General features: G+C 43.0%; 2 protein-coding genes across 6 annotated transcripts in view; one reads left to right on the top strand and one right to left on the bottom strand.

The window, feature by feature from the left end:
• Positions 1–6,910, top strand: part of TMEM204 (transmembrane protein 204) — a 29,101-nt gene extending 22,191 nt beyond the window's left edge. The window contains exon 3 of the mRNA XM_048961300.1: positions 4,760–6,910. Coding sequence (XP_048817257.1) covers positions 4,760–5,004 — 245 coding nt within the window. The 3' untranslated portion in view covers positions 5,005–6,910. The remainder of the gene's footprint in view (positions 1–4,759) is intronic.
• Positions 1–25,378, bottom strand: part of IFT140 (intraflagellar transport 140) — an 83,720-nt gene that overhangs the window by 39,956 nt on the left and 18,386 nt on the right. For all 5 annotated transcript variants that reach the window (XM_048961296.1, XM_048961292.1, XM_048961295.1 and 2 more), the window contains 12 exons: positions 25,014–25,105; positions 23,804–23,910; positions 22,870–23,018; positions 20,187–20,390; positions 19,466–19,538; positions 17,680–17,771; positions 16,741–16,868; positions 14,849–14,966; positions 14,264–14,391; positions 11,689–11,836; positions 10,465–10,596; positions 7,185–7,378 (listed from right to left, as the gene is read on the bottom strand). In XM_048961296.1, the coding sequence (XP_048817253.1) occupies positions 7,185–7,378; positions 10,465–10,596; positions 11,689–11,836; positions 14,264–14,391; positions 14,849–14,966; positions 16,741–16,868; positions 17,680–17,771; positions 19,466–19,538; positions 20,187–20,390; positions 22,870–23,018; positions 23,804–23,910; positions 25,014–25,105 (1,565 nt within the window). The remainder of the gene's footprint in view (positions 1–7,184; positions 7,379–10,464; positions 10,597–11,688; positions 11,837–14,263; positions 14,392–14,848; positions 14,967–16,740; positions 16,869–17,679; positions 17,772–19,465; positions 19,539–20,186; positions 20,391–22,869; positions 23,019–23,803; positions 23,911–25,013; positions 25,106–25,378) is intronic.

The following is a 25,378-nucleotide window of genomic DNA, read 5'->3' as shown; positions in this document are numbered from 1 at the left end:
ACCAAACATACATATTCAGATCAGGTTGCCCAGGACCCCGTCCAACCTGGCCTTAAACACGTCCAAGGACGGGGCATCCACAACCTCCCTGGGCAGCCCGTTCCAGGGCCTAACCACTCTCCTAGTAAAGAACTTCCCCCTAACATCTAACCTAAATCTTCCCTCCTTCAACTTAAAACCATTTCCCCTAGTCCTGCTGTTGTCAGCCCTTTTGAAGAGTTTACTCCCCTCCTGGGTGTAGGTTCCCTTCAGGTATTGATAGGCTGCAATGAGGTCACCCCGCAGCCTTCTCTTCTCCAGGCTGAACAAGCCCAACTCCCTCAGCCTTCAGCAAGGCCTTTGACACGGCCCTGCACAATATTCTCCTGCAGAAGCTGTACCTGTCCGTGGCCTGGACAAGTGCACGCTTTGCTGGGTAAAGAACTGGCAGGAAGGCCGGGTCCAGAGAGTGGGGTGAATGGAGTTATACCCATCTGTCATGGAGTCAGTACTGGGGCCTGTCCTGTTTGATATCTTTATTGATGAGAGCATTGAGTGCATCCTCAGTAAGTAAGATGACACCAAGCTGGGGAAGTTTGATCTGCCTGGGCAGGAAGGCCCTGCAGAACAACCTGGACAGGCTGAGGACAATGGGATGAAGTTCAACAAGACTAAGACATTGCTATATTTACATTAACAACTGATTTAAGAACCCATTTTATATAACTTCCAGCAGGAGTTGAATTCCAGCACCATCTTTCCTACAGCACATTTTTGCAAATGATACAGAATCATAGAATCACAGAATTGCAGGGGTTGGAAGGGACCTCCAGAGATGACCGAGTCCAAGCCCTGCTAAAGCTGTTCCCTAATTCCCTACAGCAGGGCACACAAGGAGGCGTCCAGGTGGATCTTGAACACCTCCAGAGAAGGAGATCCACGACCCCCCTGGGCAGCCTGTTCCAGTGCACTGCATGAATTTTCAGGAATATTCAGGACAACACATTAAAATATTGATTTAAATTCCTACTGCTGGTAACGGCCACAGTGAAGGCTGTAAAAAAGCATAGAGATTTCCTCTATGAAAATACTTGGCTTCAGCTATGTTAGTAAAATATTAGTCGAATTCCAGTTTCACTCTTTCATTACAGAAATTAGTTACTACTGCATCAACACAATAGGATTTGCAACCACGTGGTACACGTGTTAACTTTCAAGGCTTTACCCATCAGCCTGGCAGAACAGACAGCTTGGATATGGCCATGTAAAAGAGGCCTACCAAAATTATATACCCACACATATATATCTACTTTCTCTGATTAATTGTGGAAACTGTAGAGCAATGTGCTTCCAACTCTCGCACTTCTGTCATGCTTTTTTCTCTCTTAAATGTCAGTTCCTGTCTAGCCCATTGCAAAGAATTCTAAACAGATGCTCTGTTTTTCACTGAAGAGCTCCAGTGACTCACTCCTGCTATCGGCCAAATCAGGGAGCTCTGAAAGTGACTATCTCCCAGTTCCCTCTCGCTCAGTCACTGGCACAGAACTGCAGAAGAAGAGAAAGCCTGTTGCATGATTGGCTGCTCGTCCGATCTAGGGTTCAGGCAAAGGGCCTGTGAAGGGAAACAGTCTTGCTAACATAAATAGTTTTATTTTGGGCCCTGTAAGGAAGCCTTAGTTCTTTTTCCTGGCAGATAATTTCTCCATCAGATAGAAGGATGCTCATGAAGTCAGCCCGTCTAGCGCACCGATGTGCAGCCACTCAGGACAGTAATAGGCCACAAGTGATAGATAAGCAGGAAATAAAAAGATCACCGATATAATTAAAAGCTGTTTGTTTGGGAAAAAAAATTAAATCTTGAAAGTAATTCCTACAGCATTTATTTACCTGTATATTGCCATAAAGGAACTGACTGCTGCTGTCTCAGCTAAACAAGGCACACGATGGGGCAAAGTTATGCCCAGGGGAGTACAGCTCATACACGGTCCTAAAGACTTTTCCCAGCACAAGCAGATCTGACTTTCAGTAAGGAAATGGGAAGCATAAGTTAGAGATAACAGTAAAAACTCATAGACCTGCTGTCAGGAAGGCATCAGTCACAATTCAGCAGCTGAGCACTGTGCTGCAAGGCATTGCTGCCACCAGGGTTACTCTGTGCAGCTGGTGATCCTCACCTAGCTTCCTCTTCCAAGAGCATACTGCAAAGTAAAGTGGACGATCAGCAATTAAAACTGACCCTCAGAGGTACCTGTAAGTGGTTGCTGATTAGCTTTAAAGCTTGTTCCTGCTCACTGAGTAATAAATTGAACCCTATCATTGAAATGCACGTGAATTAAGCTATTTCAAATCCAGCCAGCGCATCTGACAGATCTTATGGTTTGCATCACACCTTTTTTTCTATACTATTTAATGTGGGTTTTTTTATTCCCTGTGAAAACGTAAACTGGGAAAAAGTTCTAAAAGGAACTCAAGAAGAAAAGTGGTAACAAAATTTGGTGATGCTCCAGGCAGACTCATCAGTAAGATGGGTCCCTTGCTTTGCACCTCAGTGCCCCCCTTCCTCTGAGAATGTTAAACCAGAACGAAAAGAAACAGGCCTGCAACTTTTGCCATAGGAATTACGACCAGCCTCCTTTTCTCTCAGCTTCCTGTCTTTACATGAGAAAAGTGGTATCTATCAGCCATTGAAAAGTGGATGGCAACCTGTAAAGAGCAAAACAGTTGCATGAATACCTAAAGACCTCAAACAGAGAAGAGACAAATTCTCTACAAGCACATTACAGCCGGTGCACACTGCTCTCAAAACCATGGCATTACAGAACCAAGACACTGAACTCAAGATAACTGCAGTACATGTACTACTCTGGAAATGAGACAAAACTATCTGATTTCCCAGATACGCCAGAATCTTATGTGCTATTATTGCTAACCATAAAGGCAAAACTCATACAGGACCCAGAAAACAGCAAACAAGCAGATCTTGACTTAGAATTCAAAAGCAATCAAGGAAACTTCACAGAAAAGGAAGAGCACCATTAACTGGAGTTCTGGGGACAAAAGTGGCATTCTGGAAGGGCCAACCAACATAAAATTCAGAGTGGGCTTTGACTGCACAAGGAAAGAACTTTTCCCCTTTCAGGTGAGCAAAGCACATGAACATAAAGCAAAGTGGACTCCTTCAAAGACAAACAACACACCTTCAACATTCTGTCCCATATTCCAGGATGCAGATGACAAACCTGGCTTCAAAACAACCAGGATTTTTAGAAAGCATGCATAATCTGCTGTACAGCATGTCGTCCAACACTTACGATCAAAACAAGATTCAAGCTTGTCAATTTATGCTTGACAGTTAAGTTTCACAAGTTTTCCACCTCAGCCATCAGTATTTCATCAAACAGGAATCAAGAAGCAACTTTCAAACTGGTGCACTTAGCAAATCATGCTGGATGACCTGTGTGCTAACATCCCCTCTCCAACTCAGCGATGGTCAAAACTGCCCTCTTTTCCAATTGGTGTACATTTTAACAAGGAATCCAGAAGCCTGCAGACTCACGTTGAGTGCTGATGAGCAGTCACTGCACAGCTCACTGATTTCTAGCATTGCTAGCATTTTTCTGAAAGAAGAAACACCTGACAGAATGCACACTCAGGCTGTGCTCTGAAAAAAACCAAGGTGCAGAGCCAGGCTGGGACCATTTCAGAGCACTGCGGTGTATCTGTGGGAAGTGCAGCTAATTGAGAAAACAGAGCACGCAGACTCCAGTGCTTCCTAAGGAAAGGCTTCCTCCCCCTTGTCTTTGCCCATGCACTTCAGGAGACAGTGTCTGCAAACCCTTCTGGCTGCTTATGGGCCTTTATTCTCATCTTCCTTTGTGAAGGGCTCCCTTTGTCAATGCAATTTCTTGTGATACGGCGGTGGTTAAGGTATGAGATCTAAGAGAAAGCCTTTTCCTGTGTCAGAAATATATTTGCCTCTGTTTCAATCTAAATTGTCTCAGAAAGCTGAAAAGCAGTTTTATTTGGGAGTAGGGATAGAAAAACAAATACAGTGAACAGGGAGCAGAAAACTACCTGTGCTTACTGCTGCGTTCTTCAAGGAAAGGGCATTCTTATTAACACTAAAAAGTGGGAGTCGAGGACATGGATTCAGGCTGTTCTAACACGCACATCCTGCATGTTAGAAAAGCCACCTCACCTTATCTGCAATATGACAACCTTTTATCAGTGGTGCTCACAAAAAAAAAAAGGAAAATCTTTTCTTTCTCCCATGTTTTTGCAAGTGACGTTGTGACATCTGTGGATGGAAATACTAGATAAGTGCACTGATGTTATTCCTGTATTAACTGCCTTTTAAGGAATTTAATACTGTGCTTACTGTTAGAAAAGGAACAGAAGCTTCTGGCAGCTTCTGCAGGCACATTAAAAAAGTAGGACCCAGTGATTTCAACCTCTTTCTTTTTCTTTTGTTTGCTTTCATGCATTCGCACGCAGAATATATATTTTATCATTTCTGCAACACAAAGGGATAAAACATGAAATGCAACAAAGTAGGAGTAAGAAATTTAGACCGGTGTCAACAGATTTAAGCTGAATGTTAAGACTGCTTTGCAGGCACCTCGCTTTGCATATTCCATCGTGTTTAAGAGCGGGTTAAAGAACACACGCAGCGCAGTGAACAGCGAGGGAAAGGCTCTGCAGATTCAGAAATGTCCAGCTTGTAGCATCTGGCCACTGCAGAAATTCAGGAGTAACCGAACAATTCTCACGCTCTTTGCAGGTTTTGTTCTGGTCATTGGATTGGTGACCTTCTACCGCATCGGGCCGTACACCAACCTCTCGTGGTCCTGCTACCTGAACATTGGAGCCTGTCTTTTGGCCACACTGGCAGCTGCCATCCTCATATGGAACATCCTCCATAGGCGCGAGGACTGCATGGCGCCGCGGGTCATCGTCATCAGCCGCACCCTGACCGCTCGGTTCCGCCGGGGCCTGGAGAACGACTACGTGGAGTCGCCGTGCTGAAAGCGTGGACTTGCAAGGGGAAAGGTCTCCAAGGAGATCTGCGATGGTGTTTTATATAAATAGATGCTATAATTTAAAACTAAGGGTTGAAGGACATCACGAAGCTCACTCTTGTGGGCAGAGGCCCTCAATTATTATTTGGATGGGCTCCATCTATATACATATGTATAAAGCATATAATTTTATATATATTATATTGCCCTCTTCCTCTACTGTACAGCGCAGAATATTGGGCTGTCAGAATCCTGACAGCATCACAGCTGTGTGTCAGCCAGAGCAGAGAGATCCGATGAGACCACAGAGGAGAGACGACCTAACATTTACTGCCTGGATAAAGTTGTCTTGCTCCCTTAATAACATGGAAAGCTTTGGGAGACCGGTGATGACCAGCTTTCCTTTGCAATTAACAGGCAGTCTGAGAAAGCAGAAAACTCACTGTAGAGTAAGTGATGATTTTTAACAGCTGTTAAGATTTCATGGCTTTTTAGCCTTCCATCCCCATCCCATTCATCCATTTCAAGGAACTTCTCATTAACTGCAACACCTACTCTTTTCAAGCCACATCATAAAGCAAGAACTACAACTCTAATAGCTCTAATTGGTAAAGGAATGCAGAAGAATTCAGCTGCATTTTCTCCAGACACTGCTTTCTTCACCCTAAGAGAGAGCTTTGGGTTTATCCTATGTGTAAATAGATGCCATTAAAAATGAAAAGGGCATGCCACTAGAACAGGCCTTACACGGTGCTGACAGTCTCCTTCAGTGTTACACTGTGGGCAGATCTACAGAAGGCGGTGACCTGGATTCTCTCATAATCATAGATACTACTGATTCTACTGATACTACTTCACAGGAAATTATTAGTAATAATCAATATTTCAGCCCACATAAGTTTCTTCCTGGCTTGCTTTAACTTTTGCCAGGTAACTTCCAGATTAGAGTGCTATGTTAGGACGTCCAGCTCTGCCCAGCAATGCTCAGAGGCACCTTATAGAATACTGGAGACAGTACCTGCTACTGCAGCACATAACTGGAGAATAAGACAAACATAGACTTTGCCATGAGATAAAGCATCTGTCCGTTAACTTCATATGGTAATGAAAGGAAAATTAGTACCTCCAGAGCTAGGCACGATGCCTGTTGGCCTCACAAGGGCTCACAAGGCATGCATGCAGCCTTCAGGAAGAAAAAACAACGGGTCAAAAACTGTTATGCCAAAATACTTCAGACACAGCCGCAACGACAGACGTTTAGGAGTTGTCAGCAGAGGCTCCTCTGAGCACTTCCTGACAGATCTGAAGGGCTGAGCTGTGAATGTGAGCTGTGAATGTCACAGACTGCACGACGCTGTCGTGTTGCTCCCAGCCAAAACACTGCTCCTCTTTGCTGTTATTTTCACCATAGTTCGCCACACTTAGAACGTGATCATCAAGCTGGCTCTTGAATTCTGTTCTCAAACTCAGTTCTGATGCGATAAGAAACTCACCCCCAACTGCTACTCTGCATCATGTTCATAGTCAGCAACCCTGTGCAGAGACTGATGCTCCAGAGCAATTTATTGTTCTAGACTATCAGCACAGAATACCTTCATGCTGACAAAGAGTTTCTTCTAACAGTAGGTTTGTAAAAACCAACTAAAATTTGTATTCACTCGCCTGCATTACTTCCTGGAAAAGCTCTACCTTTCCTAGAAGCAACATGCTATGATTAATTGCAGGGATTTTTAAAAATTAAACTATTTGAATATTTAAAAGACATTATATTATTTCTTCTAATATTGCAATATCCGTATTATAATAATGTACATTTAAATTTAAAAATCAGCTATGTGGTCAGTAAATTTGTAATACTTGGTATGACTGTGAGTATTTTAGATGTATAAATAAAATTATGAATGTTCACTCTCCTCTGGTGATAAGGCAGAATTTGTGCCAGGCACAGGGGAAGGTTACTCATCTGCCCCCAGTCAGTGATCAAAATCTGCAGTTCAGTGCCTCGTGGACAAAGAATAAGCAGAGTTTACATTAAAAGTCAGTAAAATAAAGATTTCATCTTTCTGAGAATGAAAGGGAAAATGAAATAAAAGCAGTAAGTGAAATTAAGAGGATCAGAATGTCCCGTCAACTTTCATTGAAAATATACTCCACTCGTAAGGAAATGCACACAGATACACGCTGTACCTTTTTATCAGCTTGATGGACTTGAACGCCTCGTCCATGTCCCCAGCAGTCAGATAGAAGCTGAAGTTCAGCATGGCATCCCGGGTAGCCTTATCACAGTCTCCTAATCCAACAAAATCTCTCATGGGTCGTCTGGAAGCCATCTGCAAGACCTTTGAGCCTGACTCCGCTTGTCCTTTCCCGGTTTCCCCTGGCTAAAACGAGCACACTGTCATTTAGGTATCAAGGAGGATGAAGTTTACTCCTTTCAGTGTCCGAATGTTAAATTTCCACTGCAGTCCCAAGATTTCTATTCCTACAAAACCACGACCAGTCGTGACAATAGCCACAATATTTCTGATCTGCCTAGAAAATACCCCAGGGCATGAAATGTCACAGACGAGCTTAGCGTGCCGTGAGTCAGAATGAGCAACCAACAATTCAGGATGGGCAGCTCAGGGGCTTTCAGGAGGCCACCCAGAAGAGGCAGCCATGGTTCTAACAGCTGCTATCGTAGTCTTAGCTGTTAGTTCAAGTCTGCAGAGTTCTGAAAGTTTCAGACAAACTTCTCCGGGGTTTGTTTCTTCTGAAAAATCAATCTGCTATTCTGGAAGTTAACAATAGAGACCAAGTTCATTTATTCTTGCCTTCGTGTGAAGGTTATAAATATTAAATCTCAGATTCAAGATGTTCCCCATACAATACGTAGTTCTCGAGCCTCTAAACCTTCAGTAATATCCTCACTGGTCACTGAAAACCACCCCAGAGGGGCTTTGTAAGACAATAAGAATCAAGTCAATCACCAATATGATATTATCTGTCTAGAGTGTAAGGCAGCCATTTTCACAACCCGATAGCAAAAAATCATCCCAGTCATGACACCGAATTTCACGTATACCCCATAGCAGCCTTATAGTAGAGGAAAGCATTAAGAGTTGCAGAAGCCATTGCAATGTAGTATTTTAAATGCACTATTTAAAAAATTATTAGGGGCAGAAACAATTCAGGATAGACAGCTCAGGGGTTTTTAGGATGCCACCCAGAAGAGGCAGCAGATTCTAACAGCTGCTAAAAGAAACCAAAAGCACATTTTGGTTTGACTACAGTTTGGGGAATTTCTGGAACCAGGAAAGATACTACAATAAGAAGAAACGATGGAGTGAAACTCAGTCAGGCCAGACTTCTTCACAAAAGCACACATGGCTGCGGTGGGCCCTGCCACCCCCCCGCCCTGCCGTGGTCTGAGCCCCAAAGCTCAGCTCCCCAAGGCCCATCTGAGGCCATTGGTGCCTCCAGGGATGGGCACCTGCAGCTCTGAGCAGCACTGCCAGCACCTCACTGCCCTTTGAGTGAAGGATTTCCTCCTAATATCTAACCTAAAGCCTCTCTCTCAGTTTAAAACCGTTCCCCCTTGTCCTACCGTTATCAGACTATCACCATCAGCTGTTGCATCAACTGGATTTGTTGTATTTAAAGCACACTACCCCTGTAGTAAAACACGGTTCCAAAATGAACTACTAGAATCATAGAATCATAGAATCACCAAGGTTGGAAAAGACCTCAAAGCTCATCCAGCCCAACCGTTGGCCTATTACCAACAGCTCCCACTAAACCATGTCCCTCAACACAACATCCAGCCTTTCCTTGAACACCCCCAGGCTCGGTGACTCCATCACCTCCCTGGGCATCCATTCCAGTGCCTGACCACCCTTTCTGAACAGTAATACTTCCTGATGTCCAGCCTGAATCTCCCCTGCCGTAGCTTGAAGCCATTCCCTCTGCTCCTATCACTGATGACACGAGAGAAGAGGCCGACCCCCAGCTCACTACAACCTCCCTTCAGGAAGTTATAGAGAGCAATAAGGTCTCCCCTGAGCCTCCTCTTCTCCAGGCTGAACATTCCCAGCTCCTTCAGCCTCTCCTCATATGGCCTGTGTTCCAGACCCCTCACCAGCTTTGTTGCCCTCCTTTGAACACGTTCCAGGGCCTCAATATCTTTCTTGCAGTGAGGGGCCCAAAACTGGACACAGCACTCGAGGTGCGGCCTCACCAGTGCTGAATATAGGGGAACAATCACCTCTCTGCTCCTGCTTGCAACGCTGTTTCTGATGCAAGCCAGGATGCCATTGGCCTTCTTGGCCACCTGGGCACACTGTCGGCTCATGTTCAGCCGAGCATCAATCAATACCCCCAGGTATACTACATAACAATTTAGTCACAAAGCTGCATGTAACCCTACTGAAGGAAGGAAATGCGAACAAGAGAAAAGCAGACAATGAAGCAGAGCTGAATATTACAGTTAACAGATACTTACAGATTTATAGACAAAGTCCCTCCAAAAAATTAACTAATGGCAGCAATAATCCACACAGATGGGCAGAGAGAAAAACAAGAGAAGCAGTATCAAAGTAAAATAGCACAAGTCATGATCAGGGAAGTGTTATGTTAACACAGTGGAAAATGCAGCAAATCTTGGATGTTTCAAACTGATGGGAAAGTAAGAGAGCAGCTCTAACAGCTAAATATATTTAAAGTGAAAAAAATATCTAGATAAAAGTCTCCTTGTTTAAATTAACCCAGTATATGAAGTTTGGTTCACATAATTGCACTGGTCTGTTATTCAGAAGAAAATCATGGGATTAGAAGTCACATTAAGTTCCTAAAATGCCTTGGCAGAAGAAACAAAATAGGTTCCTCTACAAGAAGGCTGCAGGAGATTTCATTATAATCACAGATCTTAACTAAGATACTCATGTCAGAGCTTAACCAGAAAACCAATCTGTAGAGAACAGGCTTAACTTTCTCCAGTACACATGGCATTAAGGTACAGACAATTTTGTCTTCACGGTCGAGTTTCCAAGATGTTACAGCATGCAATTCTAGTGTTTGCAGCAAGGATGCAGTGTCAGTGCAGAATGAGCATTCTCACTCTTTGCTGTGCTGTGGGAAGTAAGCTCCACGCCAACAGGAAGCGGGCTGCTGCTGCTGAAGCTAGCAGGAACTGTCTGCTGTTATGGGATGTGCAAGCCTGACACACACCTCAAATGCAAAAGAATGGTGCCTACATAACAGTGAGGTTTTGCTGCTTTTGAGCACCTCCTTAGTTGCAATGCCTGGTGACTGCAGTGTCTGTACATCTCACCCAGTCCACAACACCCAGGAAGAATATTAACTTCATGTCACTGCTACAGCTGCCACTGGATTTGCCCTATTTATTGCAGGCTTTTGGTTACGTTTGAACCCTACAGAATGAAAATTTGGAACCTATGGGAGGGGAAGGAATTGTGAAAGATGCCCTCACCTTTTTTGCAAAGTAAAAATGTGGTACATCAATGCCCAGAAGAACCTCACACGATGAAGGCAGTGGGAAGCTGTCCTGAAGCAAAAGGCCGTGTTCTTCAGTACTGAAGAATGATACGACCCAAACATCCACCTGGAAAAGAAAGTCGAGAATTGTTTTGTTTTTATGATGCAACATCCTCCTCTCGTTTTGTTTTTATTTTCCATTCTCGGTTGGCAAAACCTTCTCTCAAAAATAATGACATCCATTCTCCCACACCTGCTGGAAAGAGCAGAGCCACGCACTTCCTCCCTGCAGCGAGCTGCCAAAGATTCACTCTGCATTTCAGACTGTTCCTACTGCAAAGGGCCCTCGACCTCTGCATCTCAGGAACTAACTGCATCAGTCACAAAAAGAGAAGCCCCAGGCTACAGGCTGATGTTCCACAGGTCTGTCAGATCCCCTCGTTTCCAGCATTTTTTAAACACAGCATTATTTCTGGTCCAATTTCAGCAGTTCACTGCTTTGGGTTCCCAGAGAATGCACCAATCATTTAAACACAGTCTGTGTAATGGCTGACTTATTCAAGTCAAAACACAAGCATTTATTTCCAACTGAAGTTTATCAGACTTCTCATTTCTTCAGCAGTAACCACAGCAAAAACTTCTGTGGAATAGGGGCCAAACATCCAGTTACACTCCTTTCACATCCTTTTCTTTTTCAACTTTACATGGAAACACTTTTGCTTCTTTACACAAGGAATATTAGGTTGAAGTGTTCTTTTTTTTTGCTGGAAGACCCTAGCAAGCCACTTTGAGCCATCCCTATTCCACTCTTCGTAATATCACTTTCTATGTTGACCTTCCCAGAATCCTTTTTACAGCCAATTCAGCCAGCAAAAGAAACAAAGCTTTCCATCTCTAAATGGAAAAGAATTGACTAAAATTATGCACAAATCAGAACACTAATTGAACATGGACTTTTTAAATTAAAGGAATATTTAGGAAGACACTTCTACAGACAAATTTTTAAGGGCTACTGCAAGCACGTCAGCAGGTTAAGCAGGGAATGGTTGCTGAACTGATGAAAGCTCTTTGCTTGCATTGTTTCTGATCTATAAAAACTTTCAATTTTTCTACAAGATGATGCACACAACTACTTCTGCAGGTTAAAAAAATACCAATGATTTACTGCTTGGTAGGGAAAAACATCACGTAGAGCAAGGAGAAACAAAACCAACCATACCGTGCTCTCAGTCTGACTGTTCTTCTGACCTGGGGGCCGTACCCCTGTTTCAGGAGCTGTCTCACATACAAAAAGTCTCGGTTCACTGCAGTCCCAGAAATGGCAAACAGGGATGTGATTGTGCAGCTCTGGATACTCCACAACAGACCTATCAAAAACCAGACACACAGAATCATAGAGTCACTGAGGTTGGAAAAGCCCTCCAAGATCACAGAATCACAGAATTGTAGGGGTTGGAAGGGATCTCCAGAGATCATCGAGTCCAACCCTCCTGCCAAAGCAGGTTCATACAACGTAAATTATTCTCTGATGAGTTTACTAGTTTTGATTTCAGGATGCTCTAAATGAAGCACTGATAAATGAATCACTCACACAGACTCTGCTACTCACGAGTCAGTGAAGCTGTAATACCAGCTTGTAGTGGCCTCTTATGGGCTGCACAAGACACTGCACTTGGAAACAACTTTCATTACTCACATTTGCCTAACTGACAGGATTTGCAATGGGTTGTTTATTCTACTTTGCAGCACTGAAAACCACACCATAATCTGGTTTGCCCATAACACCCAGTTGTTGAAAAGGACTAAATCACCTTCTAGTCTAAGGCTGTTACTTCTTAAGAAAACTTCATTATGAAAAATCACTGTAAAAACAAATAGAAATTTCTACCCTAATGTTCCACTGTATTAGAAAACCCAGTTGACTGCATTTACTCTCATTGCTACAAGGATTTCCAACGTGCTGTGGTGTTTGCACACTGATAGGCAGCTCAGCTCCACCGTAGCACTCTCTACTTCTTCCTTCTCTAAAGGTTAGGGGGGGAAAATGCAGAAAAAGCTCATGTATTGGAAAAAAAAACAGGGAGATCACTCACCTATTACCACTATTGATAAAAGGCTCAGCAGAAAGGAGATTAACGCAGCTTTTTGCCTACTAATAGCAGCTTAGAGCAGGGAAGCAAAATCAAACTAAAAATACCTCCCTTCTTCATCCACCTTCTTCTACCTCCTTCCCCTAAGGTTTGCAGTCAGTCCATAATGCTTTGTTTCGTTTCTGCTGCTCTTTCCTCCTTGCTCTCTTACCCTGCTCCAGCATGAGGTCCCTCCCTGGGATGCGTCCCAAACTGATCCTTTGTGGGCTTCCTTTGGCAAGGAACACCTTTCATTCAGCTGCATGTTGTCTGAAGAATCATCACCTCTCCTCCTTATTTTAAGCTTGCTTTACATAGCTTTTTTTGGTACTCCTTAGTTAATGGATTGGGAGAGTCAGAGATGCAGGTTGATTGGCTGCTAATGCACCAGTTTAGTCAAACTAAACTTCTGAGTGCCAAACCGGTCTCTATCATCTTTTGATAGGTCTTAGAGAATGAGAGGGGTGTCTGAAGACTGGGGAATATCTAACGTCACTCAAGTCTTCAAAAAGGGCAAGGAGGAGGATCTGGGAAATTACAGGCCAGTCAGCCTCACCTTCTTCCCTGATGATGCAACTTGTTCTGGATGACATCTCCAAGCAGTTAGAAAAAAAGATGGTTACCAGGAGTAGACGACATGATTTCACCAAGGGGAAATCATGCTTGACCTATCTGGTAGCCTTCTGTGTTGTCACCACTGGCTGGGTAGAAGAAGGGAGAGCGGTGGATTTTGCATACCTTGATTTCAGCAAAGTGTAACAGTCTCCACAACACCCTTATAATGAAGTGTAGGAAGTGTGGGATGGATGAGTGGAGTGATGGGTGGATAAATAGCTGGACTGGCAGAGCTCAGAGGGCTGTGATCAGTGGCACAGAGTATAGATGGAGGCCTGTAACTAGTGGTGCTCCCCAGGGGTTGGTGCTGTGTCCAGTCTTGTTCAATATCTTCATAAACAGCTTGGATGAAGGGACAGAATCCACCCTCAGAACATTTGCTGATGATACAAAGCTGGGAGGAGTGGCTGCACACCAACGAGACCTGGATGAGGCCACATCTGGAATACTGTGTCCAGTTCCACATTCCTCAGTCCAGAAAAGACAGGGATCTCCTAGAGAATCCAGTGGAGGGTGACAAAGATGATCAGGGGCCTGGAGCATCTTCTGCACAAAGAAAGGCTGAGATACCTGGGACTCTTCAGTCTGGAGAAGTCTTAGGGGGGTCTCATTACTTTCTAAACATTTAAAGTGCAGAAGTCAAGTCAATGGGCAAGACCCTTTTCAGTGGTGTACAGCAATGGAAGAAGTGGCAATGGACAAAAACTGGAACACAAGTTCCATACAAACACCCTTTTTTACAATGAGAGCAACTGAGCCCTGGAACGAATGGCAAAGAAAGGCTGTGGAGTCTCCTTCACTGGAGATATTCAAGACCTACCTGGATACTTTCCTGTGTGACCTACCGTAAGAACCCTGCTTTAGTAGGGGAGTTGGATTTGATAATCTTCAGAGGTCCCTTCCCACCCCTACAAATCTGTGATTCTTGAGAAAACAATTTAAATGGCCTAAACTCCTACACAGAGTAATGCCAGTATCAAGATGTTGCTCATCTTCACAGGGCAGATTACCTTAAAGTCTCAAGTAATAATGCTCAGAATTGTTACTTACCTGCCAGTACCATGCCCAGAAGAAAGCTTATCTCTACCAATTCCTTGTTCAGCTTTGAAATCAAAGAGTGTAACTTTGTCCATTTCAACATCATAGAAACAGACTTTGGAATCAGTACTCCCATTTGCCTACAAGAAGGCAAAAAATATTGCTGAAGCACACAGTTAAAGAAAAAGGCTGACAGTTTGGATAGTATGTTTATCTCATCTGATCCATATTCCTATGGTTTCGTGTACTTGTAATCATACAAGAACATTCTCTGCAAGAGTATCAGAAAATTACCTGGTGTTCTTCTATTCTAGCAAGTTTGCTTTGGATTTCTTTGAAATGCTACAGAACAGCTTTTGTACTGAACTACTGCTTTCATTGCTGTGCTCTTCTCAGAAGTACAAAACCTTAACACAGCTTAACTTAAGCATTCAGCTACGTGCTTGCTGTGCGCTTTGCAGTCCCAGTGCAGTGCACAGAAGTTGAAGGTTTATTTCTGTAAGGTTAATCTTGCATCTTTAGGAACCATCTTGACCTGTACACCAGTCTGTTAACTGGTGTTGAGGCCACACGGTGCTAAATGAAGTTTTGCCTCACCTTGCTAACGAGGATGCTGACTTTACTGCCGTTAGCGTTGCACTTGACAGATGCAATGTTTCCAAGGCCAGGAAACAGCTCAGAGAAATTCTTGCTATTGCAGTGCACTTTTGCCTCTCTGTGAAATGGAACAGACTCAAGTCATACAGTGGCAAGCATGTGCCAACAGCTGTTGGCCAAAACATTTTTCAAGTTAAAAAATAAAAAACCTTATCAACAACACCAACAAGTTATTTCTACCCCCCAGGACCACGGCCCCAGACTCTTGCTTCTCCTGCTGTGACCTGCCTTTCCTCTAGAAGTTAAGGAAGGAAAGGCTCATTCCTCAAAGAGCTAGCAAGAACAAGCTCCCATGCTTCTCCAGGAATCCAAAAAGAGCAATCCTACCAGAGTTTTAAATACAGAGGCCTGCATTTTGCTCTGCAAGTTGAACAGTACTGTAATGTTGAATATAGCCTTTCGATGAAGTTCAACATATGGAAAAAAAAACACTCTGGAACAAAAGAAAAGAAAAATCACTGGGAGTGGGGGTTCATTTATGTTGTACCAGCTGCTTTCCAACTGTGCACAAGTCCCAAAAGACTGTCCCATCTCTGAAGAATCTCATCACTTCTACAGATACAAACCCAGAAATTATTCAGCAAAGAAGACAAACCTCATCAATCTAAAGAATGTAACAGAAAGAAGTGACAGTAACTCAGACCCATGATATGATTCCACACAATAGATCTTTGATTCTGTAAAAATGACATTCTTGGGTTACGTTTGGACTTCTCATTTATTTTAAGTCATCAGTTTTAGCTTTAAAATTAAGGTGTGCTATGCTGTCATCATTTGAGAAGGGGTGTCAGGTATTATCATTATTAGCCACGACAATTTAACAGGCTACAGATGAGTTCAGCTAGTAGCTTTCACTATCAACAACCATAACCAGTCTAATGCCGGCCCAAAACTAACACCTTCAAATTGTGTCCTATGTCGTATGTAGGCAACTTCAGTCCAGCAGTTCTCTGGTCACAGTACCTGAGAACAAAGATTATTTTGCTCTTACAGGTAATTTGGAAAAACTTCATCATTAGAAATCATTTTTTGAATTGAACATTGTGTCAGGCACATCTTTCACATGCCACAGCAGTTTGTCAGAATGGGAACACAGCATAAGTTGAACAAAATTAAATAAACCTCTCACTTAACCTAATAAGGAGAAAGAACAGCATCCACAATTCACTTTCTTCACTGGATTCAAGTTTGTTGGTTTATGAGAAGCTGAGTCTTTTTGTCAGCTTTTCTGAGGCTGTCAGCAGAAATGATCATAGAACCATAGAAACCTTAGAGCTGGAAGGGGCCTCTGAGGGCCATCCAGTCCAAGTCCCTGCGATGCACAGGGACACACAGCTGAACCAGGTTGCCCACGGCCTGATGCAGCCCGGCCTTGAACGCCTCCAGCAGCCTGTTCCCGTGCCTCACCACCCTCACTGTGAAACACTTTTTCTTTTATCCAACCTAAATCTCCCCTCTTTGAGCTTGAAACCATTTCCCCTTGTTCTCTCACCACAGACCCTGCTGAAGTGTCTGTCCCCTTCTTTCCTGTAGCTGCCCTGCAGATACTGATGGGCCACTCTCAGGTCACCTCACAGCCTTCTCTTCTCCAGGCTGCACGTCTTCCATAAGTTCTCCATCCTCTTTAAGTTCCTACATTCTTTGTTCTGTGACTTACCCAATCATTCTATGATTCTGCTCTTCCCTTGCTTCAGAAATGCCATCAGTTCATACAGATTGCACGTATTGTCTTGTTCAAAGAGGTTACTGCTTTTCAAAGGATCTAAGCCAGCTAAAGATTTCCCACCCCTCACACACAAAATGAGCAGATTGTTTTTAAGGCTTGTTAGTACCTGCGAGAGAGATCGAAGATTTTAAAGTGAGCCAAATCAGTTCCCACAGCCAGGAAGTTTCCACAGACATCCAAGAGGCACGGATTCCCCTCTGCTTCAGAAAACACCAGAAGCTGTTTAACTGTTCCCTGAGAAGAAAAGAATAACACTAGGTTTGGACATTTGGGTTTAACTAGGAGGGATTTTATTTTGTCTCTAAGCCAGCCAATGAATCTCTGTATTAGACAAATCACCATCAGCAAAATGAAAGAAACTGCTCTTTACACAGACTTCAAAAGGTCTCACAGTCTGCTTCAGGTTGAAAACGAGATGTGTGGTCTCCAAAAGAGTTCAAATTTTTCTTGTGTTGGCCCTTTGATAACACACCTTTTTTCATTAAAGAAGGATGCATGAATACAGCTCCCTCAACGTTCATTAATATGAAGTTGGAAAAACAAATAATGCATACATAAGAATGGAATCATTCCTTAATCTGACAAAACCTACCTTTTCTTGAATATTAAATAAAATCATACATCAGAACTATAAAGATTTTATCTCTCCCTTTGGTTATGGTTGACAAGGATAAGCCACAAGCTTTAAGTGACACTCCATAGTGAACACACAATATGCAGGGGATATTTTCATCCTCTCAAAATGCACTATTTTCTATTAGTAATATGTATTTGTATGCTAACAATTTAGATCCTCATAAGCAGTCTGGTCCTTAAAGAATTCTGTTTTCTATTATAAATACTTGTTACTGTTAGCTGAAGTGTAGTAGCTGTTAAACGTGACACACTAAAGAACTCAAATTGTAAACGAGCTCAACAGGTTTTTCCTGTGACAAGAGTACAGTCAGCAGGTTTGCACAACTTCCTTTTATCTTCTAAACTGCAACATCAGTCTCTGAAAAACAGTGAGATGAATTCCTTGCTCTGAGTTTTCATCAGCTCTTACCTGCCAGGTACGAACTTGGACCCGATACGGCTCAACTGTGTACAGATTTTCTCCATGCACTGACAGAACTGGAGAGTCACAAAGAAAAGAGCCTGGAACGATCACAATAAAACCATCATCACAATAAGCAGATGGCTGGGACTTCTGTGTGTGTTTTGGTGTTTTAAAAAGACTTGAAATGACTGCTCCCATCTTGCACCAACTGCATTTTACAACCCATGACTCCTACTGGTTCCCAAACTCCTTGGTATTCTGGTCTTCCTCCAGTCTGTCACTACAGTGAAAGCTGGGACTCCTTCTGTGAACAGGCTTTTGTACATTCTGCACATAAAAACGAGCGGGAGAGGATGGGGAAGGTGCTGAAATGGGTGATGACAAAGAAAACAAGTAGTGCAGTATGAAGTTCCATCAAGGGAATTCACACGTTCCTTCACTGAATAGAGGAACATCTGTCAGAAAAGAGTGGTTTTAAAATAGTTTCATTGCTGGGAACTTGGTTATTAAAATACAAAGCCTGAACTGTCCCTCGAGACTTTGGGTAGGATTAATGAAATTCTGCATATCCTGTTTCTCAATGAATGAATATGCAGGAAGAATTCATCACAGAACAAACTAATTTACCTTAGCCAGCTGTACATTCAGCAATGTCTGAAACAGCTTTTCCTGACAGCTGACACTAGAACCCACTCCTTCCCCATTCCTGTGCAAGTGCTGTGCAAACATGACTTGCAGATGACACCAGGCTGTGTGGTGCACTCACACACAGCAGGGAAGGGATGCATCCAGAGGGACCTGGGCAAGCGTTAGAGGTGGGCATGTGCAAACATCACGGAGTTCAACAAGGCCAAGTGCAAGGTCCTGCATCTGGGTCAGGGCAATCCCAAGCCCAAAAACAGACTGGGCAGAGAATGGGTTGAAAGCAGCTCTGAGAAGAACTTGGAGGCATGAGCAGGCCAAGGCATTTTAATCAAAGACCTTATTTGTAAATCATACAGGAATACCAGCATATTCTGAGGTCAATTAGCATGGTATATCCCAGCACATTTAGTGAATAAAGCAGAGATCTAGGAGCTGGTATTTGAGTTCTGGTTCTGCTGATAACTTGTGTAATTACTGACCCATAGCTTTATAATATAACCTTTCTGTTCTACAGCGTGGGGATATGAAGTCTAATTAACATTCATAAGTGCAAAGTGAAAAATGTTATTATAACATGACAGTTGATATGAATGAAGAGAATGTAACTTTGCATTCATTTTGGTCCAAAGAAGGGCAACGAGGCTGGGAAGGGCTTGGAGAATTGCCCTATGAGGAGAGACTGAAGGAACTGGGGCTGTTTGGTCTGGGGAAGAGGAGGCTGAGGGGGGACCTTGCTGCTCTCTTCCAATACCTGAAAGGTGACAACAGCAGAGCAGGGTTGGTCTCTTCTCACTGGTGACAGGATGAGGGGAAATGGCCTCAAGTTGCACTGGGGAGGTTTAGGTTGGATATCAGAAACAACTGTACAGAAAGGGTGGTTAGCACTGGAATGGGCTGCCAGGGAGGTGTTTTGAGTCACCTTCCCTGGATGAGTTTAAAATCCATTTGGATGTGGTGCACATGATTTAGGACATGATTTAGGGGTGAGTTCTGAGAGTTAGGGTGTGTGGTTGGCTTGTGGTTGGACTCGATGATCTTTAAGGTCTTTTCCAACCCGAGTGATTCTGTGATTCTATGGTTCAATGATTCAGGAACACAAACACTTCAACTCTGAACAATTAGCTCATTGCTGTTTTCCAGATCCTACCTGCATTTCTTAAGGTATCTTCTGAGCACTCAAAGACAGTAACTTGCTTCCCATTCCAGAGCACTACAGCATCCTAAAAAAAAATTTTAAAAATGAGTCATTTTGACTCATGCAGTAATTCATGCAGAAACACTGAGATTTTCCACACAATTGCCACCTTTTACTGGTTGCCCTGTATATTAGGCTGGAAGGATTTGCAACTGAAAAAAACTGAAGTCAGTATCCAGAGAACTCCCAAGTCAGTGCACGACATGAAAACCAGCACAATATGATGGCTATGAGCCACGAGAGTACTTCTGTTATACAAATGGAATAACAAAGAATTATATTAAGGACTTGGAAAGTCTGGTCCCTATTGTATGGGAACTGCTGAGTCACGGCCTGAACCTCTGATTGATCACCTGAGGTGAGCCATGAGTCAGCCAGAGGAGCACAGGTGAAGGCAATTCACCTGTGCTACCAGAAGGGGTGGAGCCAGGCTCCAGCCCTCCTGGACCTATTTAAGAGCTGGCTACCAGAGGGGAAGGATCTCTTCTGGAGATCCTCCTCTTTGATATCTTCTAGTGAGCTCAACCCAAGGGTAAGCTCTTCTACTTATTCTCTTTTGTGATCCTTGTTTGCTTTGCCTTACTCTTTTGATTATATTGCAATTATAACATCTTGGTTATACACCTATACTCCTAGCTAGGCAAACAGTTGAGCAAATATCCAAAAACGTGACCTTGGTAGCGAAGACTCCGTTCACAGTCATATCAACATGAAGATTGTGTGTGGCTCCCGTGCTGAAGAAGGTCACATTAAACAGGCTGGGAGACACCTGCACAGCAGCCACTTGCTGATTATAGTGACACGACATGGCCTGCTCACTGAGGATGACCACAGAGCTGATGCTGTTCACTGCCAGGAGGTTTTTTCGGGAGCCCCACTGCGTGCGGGAGCAAGAAAAGAAAGCACAGTGAGTAATTGCATCTGAGACCTCAACAGTCACAACAGCATCCCAGGAGAGATGAGGAGGGCTGCGATGGAATAAACACTTTGTGTCTATATGTACGTAAGCTCAAGCACACATACATGGTACAAAGTCCAACTACAGCCAACAACTAGGAATTATGAGATGAAAATATTACACTTGTTACCCAGCTGCTCAGACTCAGTTTAAGTAAAGGAACTGGTTTTTGTATTAAAATAATTTTTCTTCTTAAGATATTATTATACCACCTTATATTTGAGAGAATCACACTTGAAGGGGTTAATAACACTTTGATTTGTTGCACTTGCAGTATTTTATTTGATTACCTCTTTCTTTCCTGCAGTTTTGATAGCCCTCTCAGTGAGAGCAGTTCACATTCCTCAACAAACAGTGCTATGTCACAACTAAGTGATCCAAAAAACACAGGGATTCTTCAAGGAAAAGGAGGAAGTATTCCAGCTAACTTTTTAAGTGAGTGTTATGAAGATGCATCTTTCCCATCCTATTTTAGGATTGAAAAAGAGCGCTCGTACAGAGCAGAGCAATCCCAAAATTGAAGTTACACTTCAAAAATTCACAGAACAATAAGATGTGCTTCTGAGATGGCTTGCAAGGACAGACTTTAACACGCAGCTGATTAATTATTTCTGTATGAAGGAGGAAATAATGCACCTTTTTTCAATCTGTCTTTCCATATTCACAGCTAAGCAAAAGCATCTGACACTGATCATGTTTATTCCTACCACAGGACAATTCCTTTCAGAAAGCACTGGGGCAACCAGCTGACCATCCAGGAGCTCTTCTTCCTTAAGATGTTAGTGAGAGATGGTCTGAATGTTTACAGTCTGGAACCTATAACCACATGCACAGTGCAGGACAGTGGTGCTCTGTCTGAACTCCAACTCTATTGATAACACTCCCTGATGAGCAAGTTATCATCACAGGTTTGAAATAGAAGCTGCCTTCGTGGCTGGGCAGGGCACACAAAGGCCACAAAGGTCAGGGGAGGAGGCTCCTGTGTCAGTAGTTGGTTTTTGTGTTTTGTGGTTGGTTGCTGTTTCGTTCATTTGTTGTAAAACTAACCAACACTTTCTGACAAAAGCAGACAGAACATCATTTTATACGTAAAAGTATAGCGTGTCCTTCTGGGGAGCACCTCTTTTCACATGAAAAATATTCAGAAGGAAATATATATTTGTTATTTAGCTGCCGGTGAAAGCAAACTTCACACTGAGACAGTGACAAAAAAATAAAAAAAATGCCCTATCTAGAAAATAATTTAAATTAGATTTTTTTTTGTTTGCTATGTTAATACATTTAAATAAACTTCAGATATTAGGAAGAGGTTTTTCAACAGAGGGTGGGTGGCAACAGAGGGCATGGAACAGGCTCTCCAGAGCAGTGGGCACAGCCCCACACTGCTCTCAGATGCAGAGCTGAGCTCTGGGTGTTGCTGTGCCAGCAGTCAGATCAAGGAGCCCTGCAGTCCCCTCCAACTCAGGATATTCTACACTTCCATCAAAGGTGACATTTCTGCCAGTCTGTCTTCTCCAGAAAATAATTTCAGCATGTTGAATCCAAAGAGTTAATCAGTGAGAAATATGAAGGAGAGATGTTTGGATTTAAGGATGCTGCGACTCCCACTTCTCCCGGGCAGAGAGATCTACAAGGGCTGCTCCAAAGGCAATGCCTCCTAGTTGATTGTATTGGCCCAAGATGTCAGAGGTAGGGATGGCAATAGAGATTGAACCTTTCCACCCATATTCCATTATATTTTGTTGCCATGTGATGGATGGCAGCAGAGTGTGACAAGATGATGTCTGACATGGAAGTACATACGAAGCAAATGTGCCATTGAACTTCATGAGGGAAAAAATGACAACCGCTGACATTTGACACTTGCTGAACATTTAAGGAGACCAAACAGTGGATGTGAGCACAGCGAGGTGGTGGGTGATGCATTTCAGCAGTGGTGACAATGAGGCACCTCCCCGGGTGCAGATTTCTGGTAGCGCAGCATGCAGCTCTTGTTCATCGCTGGCAAAAGTGCAAAGTTAATGGTGGTGACTACACTGAAAAACAGTGCTTTGTGGTTGAGAATTCACTCTATCAAAAAGTATTACAGTGCTCTTTGTTTCTGATGTGGATGGAAACAAATAGGAGCAATCCAGGTATTTGCATTTTGGTGCATATTGCTGTGCATTTCATCCCTGTCTGTAACACAACAGCTACAAGCAGTTAATACTGCAGCTCATCTCAATTTTGAAAGTTGCTTTATTCAAGGGCTTTCCTCCTCCAGGAAGCTGACTGGTCCCTTCGGCAGTGTGTGCATCTGCAGATTAGCAGTCATAGTTGTCTATTTCACAAACATGGCATACTCAGCTGATGTTTCTGAAGCCTTAATAAAATGCAGGAATGCTCTTTCTTTCCTTACCTTTATCTGAGTGATATTTCCTTCAAGTTCTGTAGATGCATGGAGCTTCCACTTCTCCTTGCCCTCCAAAGCCCCTGTGCTCTGACTGGATACTGACATGTTCCTCCACATTGCCACTCTCCCTTTGTTAGTACCAGCTGCTAGGAGACCTGCCATTCACAGACATTTCAGACACTTCTCATCTTATTTTTATCTTATCAAGCTTCAGAAAAACAAACAGGACACAAAGCAGTAGGCAGCCTAGCTCTGCTTCTGAGGCACTGGGAAGCCTTATTCTAGCACAGTTTGTTTCCTTGCCCTCTGCAAATCAGCATTCTAACCCTGTACTGGAGAACCTTTCAGGAAAAAAAATGGAAAAAGTTCTTTTTGAGAATCAATGGCTGTTTTCTAAGCTACTGGATGAAGTTATCTTTTAAATACATCAGACACTGATTTCATTTTAAATAACTACTTTTGTAGTACAGATAGACAAGTCGCCATTAAAACCACTCTGCTAGGCCGAATCTCTGCCTACATTAGCAAACAAGGCAACAGATAGGAGTGACTCTGTAGAGAAACCCATTGCAAGGCCCAGCATCCACACTATGCATTTGGTAAGTTCTGCTCTGCATGAAGTTCTCATATAGGCTTGCTGACTGTCCATAGCACATGGGAACACGGTAGGTGTGCTCCAGGAACACATTCACTGCTTCAGTCTCAAAGGGAATCCAGCCAGTGTGCTCAGAAACAACTTCTCAATGGGAAAAAAAATGCACTGAGTGCTGAATGATCTCACTGCCCCTTTGGGAGGGCTACACCAAACCAATCCTACAAGACATGCTACTGCTGAAACGCCCTGTAAGAAGAATCTACTGAAATGGCTACAGAGCACTGAAGGCTGACAATTTGAAAAGGGTTTGGAATCAGAGATCACCGCTGCCCTATTATTCCTCACCTTTAGCACTGCAGTAAGAAACACAGTTCATGCACTCCCCAGCCTCAAAGCCAAATTGCGCATCGGGGGAGAGCACATAGTTCTCACCTCGGTCCAAATCCCAAAACCTAAAGGTACACAAAACAAGAGTTAACAATGCTTCTCCTTCCAGCTACCTTGCTAAACTGTCAGGATGACTTGTACAAGGCACTAATCTGCTATTGCCTTAATCACAGAATGAACTACATTGGAAGAGATTTCAAAGGTGATCTAGTTCCAGCCCTCCTGATGCAGCCAGTAGGTCAGGCTGCCCAAGGCGCATCCAGACAGGTCTTGAGCACCTTCAGGGATGGGGCATCCACCACCTCTCTGAGCAGCCTGTTCCAGCACCTTACAGCCTATCACTGATAACACATACATACTTAATTTTTAAAGTGAAATTGTCAGCAGCTGCCTCTGGAATGAGAACTTCTTAATCTCCTGTTTGCCTTCGACTTTTCAGGATGCAGGATGTTTTGTGAAAGGAGTCAGAAGCAAACCCAGTTTTAAGGAAAACAACAAGAAAATGAGGCATAGCTGCAGTATTCTCCCCCCTCTTTTGTGGCTCCAGTATTCCCTCTTTCAACCTGTAGCCCTTCGGACTACTGATATATTCTCTAGAACTAAACATTATCAAATTCCTTCTTGCTCAATACTTGATCTTTATCACTTTGTCATAACATTAACAGACTCTTCCTGGCAGTAGCTGGCAGAGACTCAAACAAGTGAACCACAGATGTTAATGGAATTCCCTTCTTCCTCTCCTCACCCCTCAGATTCAGAGGAAATAAGTACAGTAAGTCACAGTAAAAGCAGAAGGGAAAAAAAAACAACAATGTAGTACTTTAAAAAGACTCCAGAAAAAGTAGTTTTAAAACTACATAACATTATAATATAGCAGCATGGCAAAGTAACAGTGTTCAATGAATTATGGAAAGAAATCACTATAATACTTGTGTTATATTGCAGTAAAAGAGAAGTCCTAGAAAATAAGCACTTTTTCCTGCTGTTATTGCCATAATTATCATAAGAATCGGACAGTAAAGATGGAAAGAACAGCAAAGTGGCTTTCTCATGTCAATAAGGTAAAGAAAACCAAACACCCACACAACCCAAAGAACTCAAGAGACTAGAAATCGCTTGGTCAGATTTCTCACGTGCAGCAAGAACAGCTTAAAAACAGGATTCTTACCTGAGTACTGTCTCACCCATTGCTGTAACAATAAGGCTATGGTCTATTAAAAAGATGTCTGCAGAATTACCAGTTTTCCCACTCAACTTCACCTGTTAACAAAAGTGAAAACAGAAAAGTGACAGAAGGTAGAATCAACACTCTGAATGTCTAAGCCTCTGAATTGTACAGTACGACCCCAGAGTTCAAACATAAACCCTGACCTGTGTGATGATTCATAGAGACCAAGGAGTGACCACCATTAAACTTATCAAGTATCAGATGTATACATTCACAAAAAGAAGTTTCGCAGTCAGGCAGGAAGGTAAGGAACAGTGTTTCTTCTTGTATTGGATCTCCTGGGATTTGGTAAGTATTGTGTTAAC

The sequence above is a fragment of the Lagopus muta genome, chromosome 15 (assembly GCF_023343835.1).
Source record: "Lagopus muta isolate bLagMut1 chromosome 15, bLagMut1 primary, whole genome shotgun sequence".
In the NCBI taxonomy this organism is placed as follows: domain Eukaryota; kingdom Metazoa; phylum Chordata; class Aves; order Galliformes; family Phasianidae; genus Lagopus; species Lagopus muta.
This window is presented reverse-complemented; position numbering and strand designations above follow the sequence as displayed.